At 36.8% G+C, this 9,052-nt stretch overlaps 1 protein-coding gene across 1 annotated transcript; it reads right to left on the bottom strand.

Moving 5' to 3' along the window:
• Positions 1-4,601: 4,601 nt before the first annotated feature.
• Positions 4,602-6,796, bottom strand: LOC145795636 (uncharacterized). Its single transcript, XM_082880650.1, has 5 exons — positions 6,641-6,796; positions 6,055-6,540; positions 5,676-5,972; positions 4,914-5,195; positions 4,602-4,814 (listed from the first exon to the last, which is right to left on the bottom strand). Exons 1-5 carry the CDS (start codon positions 6,794-6,796, stop codon positions 4,602-4,604), a joined length of 1,434 nt encoding a protein of 477 aa, XP_082736776.1.
• Between the last annotated feature and the right edge of the window lie 2,256 nt (positions 6,797-9,052).

Raw genomic sequence — 9,052 nt, 5'->3', positions numbered from 1 at the left:
CATTTGAATCTCAATTAATCAGAATTTTTATTTATCAACCATGGAGGGCCATAGGCATTATTTTTCTTAAAATAATCCTATTTAACACTTAATAATTAAAATGGGGTACCAATAACATTTATAACTACTTTATCTCCATAAATTAGCAAATTAATTTTAATGTTATCATAAGTAACATGAAACCCACAAATATATATATATATATATATATATATAATCATGAATATGGTTATATCCATTAACAGAAAATAATTTTTGAGAGAAAATCTACAAAGATTTTTATCAACTGAACAACCTCCCACTAACTATGGCATGTCTAAAGCATGATAAAACATTAATTCTACATGATAACATCTCATTGTAATTCATAAAATAAAACATGTTAGAATATTTAATCATGGAATTAAAATTCATCAATATAAATAAATCATGTTATTTAAAATAACAATATACTACAAGTTCTACTTAACATGTTGTATATAATATTTACATAATCCCATAGCATATTTCTATAATTTTTGTAATATGGAACATGCATCAATAGTAAGCAAAAATAGATAATAAAAATAAAAAATGATACCATGTGAATGCCTTTTAGGCCAGTCCCTAATAAACACAAAAACTGAGGTGCACTGTTATCACCGATTAAACAGTACGTGTTTGTTTGTTTGTTTTTTTTTTTAATACTATTTCGGTCCTTTTCTTTTGTGATTAATACAAGAAAATATAGATTATATATTCACAAATTATATAATCAACTATTATGCAAGACAACATTGAATATTCAATATTTTTATCAAACTATAAAAAACAAAAATATAGATTCATGCAATCAAAGTGGGTAGCTCTGATACCAATGAAAGTTTGCGGAAAAATAATTTATTTTAAAAACACTTTTTCAAAGAAACACCACCTGATTACACAATCTAAAATACCTTCTCCAAGTGAGTTGTTGATAATACCTCACCAAGCGATCCAAGTGTCTCGCCTCCAAAGTGATTCACCTTGCACCCTCTTTGATTTATTTTTGTCTATATATTTTCTACAGACCTTAAAAATTCTGATGGCCAATTTTTTGTATCAAATACATCTGATATATATACACAACACATGATAGAGTTTGCATGTAGGTGGGATCCTTAAGGATCTCTATCTTTTAGTTGTGGGGATAAAATAAAAGATGTATCTTTTATTTTAAATATACAGGATACAACTTATCCAATTTTTCATTAATTATCTTTTAAACAGATAATATAGAACTTCCACTAATTGCAATAATGTCCATCAACACATTACAATTAAACCCCTAAAAGTAGAGAATTACAAGTGAGGCCCTTTCTTACAATTAATCACAAATTTCCTTCCACCAAACTATATTCCACATGAGCTATTAGGTATGGACAAATTTATCACTATCAAAAGCCCTAACTCATGTAACCGAATTCTAAATTTTTCCTTCTTCTAATTGGACCCTAAAAGCATTTTCCAAAAATAGTATTTTTACAATTATATATGTATAAAATATTTTTACGAAACAGTAACCGGCCGGTTTTCTTTTGGTCCAATGTTAATAGGAAAAATTGCTTGAATATACTTTCTCACTTAAGAATGGTGGATTCCATGTTAAGCACCTATATAAATTAATTACCACTCACATAACCCAACATGTCCATGTATAGCCTTTGATTCGGCGTCACCGATTGACAATGTCAAAGTTAAATGAATAGATAATTAATTTATACAAGCTTCTCAGGTCAAAGGAAAATAAGTGTATTGTAATAGAACTACCTTTTAAACTGATAGTGATCATTCCATAGGTGTTCTTAAAATCGATCCTGTTCAGTGCATGTACTTATTGCATAACACCCACCTATTTGCCTAAGGTCACTACCTTAATGATGGAGTTAATCATTCTATCATATAGCAGCAAAACAAGTGTAGGTCATAGTAGTGCGACGCCTAATCAACACCTATAGCCTAGAACATTAATTGGGTCTACAAGGTACCAAAAAATCATAACTCCCAGCTTTTGGTTCATTAACCATTAGCATGTTTTTCTACAATGTTACCCAAGGGACCTTATGTTCACATCATATGTAAGATTAAATATAACATTACCCATAATAACATACAAAATGCAAAATATAAAATGCCAAGCAATTTATATAATCAATTAATAAAGTCAATAAATTGGTTTTTGAAGGCACAAATGCTAACAAGATGAACCATACTCTAATTGCAAAATTTGTGTAATTTCATAACATGCTTTAAAACTGTAAAATTTTACAATTTTATAACATATTTTTTTTGTTTGTTCAGTTGGTGCTTCACCAACTCTCGACTATTAAAGGGATAACAAAGGTGCAAACAACAAGGTAATTGCTTTTCATTGAACTAAGGTGCTGCTTCTATTGTTTGCAATTGGAAAGGTCAATTTAATGCAGGGTGCTTCCATATTTTGTGGGCTGTGATTATTGCTGCATTGAGCGGTTGGTTGGGTGATTTTATTTATTTATTTATTTTGCTTTATTTCTACTTCGTTTGTTCAGTTGGTTCTTCACAAATTCTCTATATTATGCAACGAAATGATTTTTTTGTGATGCTTGTTGCACTCATCTTTCTTTATTGATACTCTTTCTTGTACAATGAATTTACATCAGTAAAGTCATTCCTTTTTGCCGATAAAAAGAAGAAACTCTAACAGGTGTTTGGAAGGGAATATTTGGAAGTGTGTTTTGTAGTTCAATCGACAGTATGAAAGGTAAGAAATGACTTAATATTTAAAACGAAAGAAACTAAATGGGATGTTGTTGATTGTAAGGCCCGGTGTCCCATATCGGGAATGGAGGGGGAGTTCCTGGGCTATAAAAGTAAAAACCTAGACCCTTATATAGCATCGAGGCCTCTTCCCAAGTGGTGAAATCCTTATTAGAACTCCCCAGTTAAGCGTGTTTAGGCTGGAGTAGTTCTAGGATGGGTGACCCACTAGAAAGAACAAATCTGTGCGGGCGTGGCTCAAAGCGGACAATATCGATGACGTGTAAAGGGTCGGGGCGTTACAAATGGTATCAAAGCTGACTCTTCGGAGTACCGAGTGTGGGCCCTTGGCGTCTCTCGGTGCATGTGGGCGGGCTTGCGAGCTAGCAGGCTACTGCATGGAGACATGCAACCTTATGAGGGATGGATTGTAAGGCCCCGGTGTCCCATATCAGGAATGGAGGGGGAGTTCCTGGGCTATAAAAGTAAAAACCTGGACCCTTATATAGCATCGAGGCCTTTTCCCAAGTGGTGAAATCCCTATTAGAATTCCCCAGTTAAGCGTGCTTAGGCTGGAGTAGTTCTAGGATGGGTGACCCACTGGGAAGAACAAATCCGTGCGGGCGTGGTCCAAAGCAGACAATATCGATGACGTATAAAGGGTCGGGGCGTTACATTGATAGTTCATTATTTTTTTTTTCTTTTTTGATCAATCAAAAGAGAACCTTTATTGATAAATCAATCAATACAAAGTACAGGCGATACAACAATAAAGGAAAAAATAGGAAGAAATAGAAGAAGGTACAAACATCGTCATAGCTTAACTTCCCAATCCTAACTAGGTTAGCACCAAGAAGCAAACTCAATCATCTGACAGCACCACCCCAAGGCTGGTAAGATATCAACCAAACAGCAAAAATAAAAACAGAGTAGCAGCAGAACACACCAGCCCCCATCCACCTGCAAAACACAGCAACCACATATACCCATCCATCTCAAATGCATTGCCTCATCTGACTTAGATTCTCTACAATTTGATGCACTGAGTAATGGACATTAGGCAAAGAAGATCTAACCCACAACCCAACCCTCACTTTTACTAACTCACCAAGCTCCTTCATATCTGGCAGATGACCTTTAAATACAACCTCATTCCTAAGCCTCCACATTAACCACAACATTGCCACTGGTACCATCACCTAGATTTTCTTTACTAATTTCCTATGCTTAGTTCCCAACCACCAAAAAAGCACACCATCCACTGTATCAGGAGATACCCAGCATAAATTCCACCATTGCAACAACCTTTCCCAAATCTTCCATATTTTAGTACACTGCACGAAAAGATGATCCACAGACTCTTCTGCAGCTAAACAGAAAGGCCATACAACACTCACACTACTACCTAGCACCCCTAATCTTTGCAAAACAACTGATGACTTAACCCTTCCTCTCCAAGCCAACCAACTCAAGAATTGTGCTTTAGGTGGTGCCAGATTATTCCATAACATCTTAGGAACTATTAAAATAGGACCTGAGTTTTTCTGAAGCCAAGCTCTCACAGATGCCACTGTGAACACACCAGATGAGGATGCAGTCCACTTGACAACATCACATAGATTATCATTCAGCCTGGGCATATCCTTTGTCATCACTTGTAGCTTCCTTACCTTCTCTATCTCCCAAGCAAACAAATATCTTCTAAACTGTAGTCTCCATTGACCATCTTTGTCCCTCATCTGCATAAAATAACTCAGCTTTTCATTTTTTTCCACAGAGAGTCTAAACAACCTAGGGAACTCCTCTTTTAACTGCAAATCCATGCACCACCTATCATGCCAAAACTATATCCGACACCCATCCCCAACCACAATCTTCAGCTTTGACACAAAAAATTGATATAACTCAGGATTAACTTCAACCATTCTCAGAATATCACTCCACAAAATAGACTCCTCGCCTTCCCCATTCTGCATTGGTACCGACTTGCCCCCATTAGCCCCATACTTGCTAACCACAATCCTTTTCCACAGTGACTCATCCTCTACCTCATATCTCTACCACCACTTTAGCAACATACAATCATTTATATCCTTAGACATCCTTATACCTAGCCCTTTTTGATCTTTACTCAGTGTGACATCGTTCCACTTTACCATATGAACCTTTCTTCTTAACTGAGAACTGCCCCATAAGAAAGCATCCTTCAACTTATAAATTTCCTTAGCTATTCCTTTAGGTAATTTGAAGATTGAAATATAATACCCAGGTAAACTATCCATAATTGTTTTAACCAAGGTTAGCCTACCAGCAAATGACAAAAGCTTCCTTTTCCAAAGAGCTAATCTAGACTTGACCTTATCCACCACAGGTTGCCAAGTTTGTTTCCTCCTAGGATTTGCACCAAGTGGCAGACCTAAATACTTCAGAGGAAATTTCTGACATAAACAATGCAAGAATGAAGCAAATTCATGAACCTGATCATCACTTATTCCTACGCCACACACCATACTTTTATGAAAATTGATCTTCAAACCTGACATTACCTCAAAGCATCTAAGAATTCTTTTAACATTAACAATCTACTCCCATTCTGCTGCACAAAATAGTATAGTATCATCTGCAAATTGAAGGTGAGATAGTTTTAACCCTGCCGACCCAACAGTAGCTCCCTTAAAAACACCCAAACTCTTAGCCCTTTCTAGCAACAGATTCAATCATTCTGCTACAATATTGAATAGGAAGGGTGACAAAGGATCACCCTGCCTCAGCCTCTTTTGTAGGCAAAATTCATCAGTAGGCGATCCTTTAACTAATGCAGCAACTCTTGTTGTGGTAACATAAGTTTTCATCCATTTAATCCATCTTTCTCCAAACCCAAAATTTGCCATCATGGAAAACAAAAACTCTCAATTAACTGAATCATATGCTTTTTCAAAGTCAAGATTTAATATAACTCCCTTTCCTTTTGACTTCTTCCACCAATCCACAACTTCATTAACAATCATTACTCCATCAAAGATATTTCTTCCACCCAAGAAAGCCGTCTGAACTTCACTAATAATATCTAGTAACACATTCTTCAATCTTCTTGAGAGCACCTTAGCCAAAATTTTATAAGAAACCCCTACCAAACTAATAGGTCGATAATCTGTCAAACCACTAGGACACCTTTTTTGGGACAAGGGTGATAAAGGAGCTGTTAAGTCCTCTAACTAGTTTACCATTATGATAAAACTCCTTCATAAAGTCAAAAAAATCACTCTTTATAAACTTCCAACATTTCTGAATGCATACCATACTGAACCCATCCGGCCTTGGCGCTTTATTCCCATTACACTCTTTCACTGCTTCCCAAATTTCTTCCATTGTAAATTCAAGTTCAAGTACCTCCACACACTTTACATTACCAATTGGTACAAAATTTCCAGACATCTTTGGCTTGGATGGCCACTCTTCAACAAATGCCTTTGAGAAATGTCTGACTACTTCAAGCCTCACAAGCTCAGGATCTTCAATGCTGACCCCATTAACTACCACTGAGTCCATCATATTTCTTCTTTGCCTCTTACTTGCAATAATATGACAATAGCTCGTGTTTCTATCACCATGTTGTGCCCAATTCAACCTAGACTTCTGAAACCATATCCAGTCCTTTCTTTTTCTAAGATTCCAAACTAGATGTTTTGCCTCCCTTCTAGATTCAACTTCACTGGATGCTAGCTCCTTAGATTCTGCTAATAAGTCATATGAATGCAAATCCTGCTCTTCTTTTTTTAGTTGCTCCTCAACCACTCCAAATACTTCTATGTTCCATTTTTTTCAGTTCAATTTTCATACCTCCTAACTTTCTTTGCACTCTATATCCAACCTAGCCTTGTACCTGGTACTCAGACCAAGCTTGTTTAGCAACTGACATAAAACCTGGATGCAATGTCCATGCATTAAGGAACCTGAATGGTCTTGGTCCCCAATTGCTCTCATCTTCCATCAATAAAAGTGGACAGTGATCATACACCATTCTGGGTAAACCCCACATCTGTAGCCTAAACTTCTCCAACCATACTGTGTCTAGCAAGAACCTATCAGTCTTACTTCACCGCTCCCCATCCAAAGAATTACACCAAGTAAATCTTTTGTTGAACATTGAAACCTCTACCAACTCTAGCTGGTTAATGAAATTGTTAAACTCTATCATTCCTCTGTCTCTTCTAACACATCATCTTCTATCCTCCATATTTCTAATTTCATTGTAGTCCCCTCCCATACACCAAGGCTTTTGGAAACTTCCTCTAATATTAACAATAGATTCCCACAACAGTGCTCTTTTAGACACATCATTAGGACCATATACATTTAGAAAAACACATTCAAATGAACCAAGACCTATACCTAAAACAAGTAAGAAATTTCTTCGACTGCAACATTCCATTAGCTGAAACACCTCTAAATTCCAGACACTCAATATTCCTCCAACACTACCTTCAGAGTCAATAGCCATAAACTTCATTCTCTCCCACGGCCAAATTGATCTAACAAACATATCATCCATTCTACTTTTTTTCGTTTCTTGAAAAAGCAAAACATCCACATTCCTTTCATGCAGAACCTATCTGACTCTACGCCGTTTAACTACTCTTCCCAACCCTCTAACATTTGAAGGCATTACCTTCATTGATCAATAGTTTATACTCTAATTACACCCCAACCTTTTTGGTCAATTAGGTTGGACCCAGCACACCCCCTTTTCCCTTTTCAAATCGTTCTTCATCTTGTAGCTTCAGCTGAATAATTCTTTGAATTACTTCACTCTCTTTGCCTTCATAATTCATCCCCAAACGTTGACCAAGCTACAGAGTTGCTCGTGCTTTCTCAACGCTCTTCCTCCTCCTCCTACTCAGTTGACTTTCATTTGATAAAGAGTGAGATAAAACAGTAGCTGTTGCCCTGAATATTGCTCCTCTTTGGAACCTAGATAAGAATGAAGTATGTTTCCTCTGTACTCTCCTTCTCCCCCTTCCTCTTGTACCTCCATATCCTCCTAATTTCCTTCGGTGATTAACATCTCTCACCTCCTGTTCTGACTTGTGAATTATCAACTGCACATCCTCATTTCCTCTAACATCTAACATCCTTATTAGGTTCGAGTTGGGCTGAGCCCCAACACTATAATCTTGGCCTAATCCCAAAATACTAACTTCTGCCTCTGGCCCGCTTCTATCACCTCTTAATTGGGTCTTTCTAACATACCTGAATATTGATACTAGGCCCAATTTTCTCAGACCCACTAATGCTTTTAACAAACCCAGGGGTCACAATTTCCTCTTCACCAATTACTTCCCTAACTACCTCCTCAAACTCATTCATTCTTCTTGGAATCTCTATCATCATCTGCTCCTCTACCCTACAACTCATCCCACCATTTGGTTTTTCCACGTTCCGCTTTGTACTAACCAGACATGTTTCTAACACCCAACTATCACAACCTTCAACATTAATATGATCTTTATGCAGCACAGCTCCGATTATTCCATCCCTCGGTAGTATGGTAGCACTACATTGGGCCACTTCATCATAGCATTCCACCTCATCATCCCTGACCTCAATCCCTCTTGTCATCTGTGTATTACCTCTCTAGTCACCTTTAACATTTGAACATCTATCTTTCTTCTACTTATCATTAGGATCGTTTAACATCTTCAATCTATCAACATAAAAGCTCTTACTACAAGCTGACATCTCCGAAATCTCAGGACATTCACAAATCCTTACTGGGTATATTACTCCATTGCAACTCAATCGTATAGTCCTATTGATAAGCTCCATGGATTTTGTTATAACTCGAACTTTCCCACCATAGAAAGAAACATTATTACTAGTGTCCTCATGTAACTGCACTACTTCTCCCCATACAGCTCCTATACTTCTAAATGTAGCCACACCCCATAAATTAAATGGAATACCAAAACAACTAATCCACACACATCTTTCTTAAGTAACACTACATCCCGTATTCCACTCCTCTATTGAACTACACCATTTAAATATCCATTCCTTCAGTTCCTCCTTCTACCTTTTCATCTCCATAACTGAACTGAACGTTAGGATTACAATTCTACCTTCACCTGCTCTAATTTTTACCTCCTGGAAACCCCCCTTTTGACTTTCCTCATTAAAAGCTGAAAATGAGAAAAAGGTATGCAGCTTGATGATCAAGCTTTCATACAACCACCCATTATTAGCTTCTGATACTTGAACCACAACTTCCTCTCTATCTTGTGCAACACCTTTTCCA

Source organism: Camellia sinensis, chromosome 1 (assembly GCF_055761805.1).
Source record: "Camellia sinensis isolate YWXY chromosome 1, ASM5576180v1, whole genome shotgun sequence".
NCBI lineage: Eukaryota > Viridiplantae > Streptophyta > Magnoliopsida > Ericales > Theaceae > Camellia > Camellia sinensis.
The sequence above is the reverse complement of the archived record's forward strand: the minus strand, read 5'-3'. Positions and strand labels throughout refer to the sequence as shown.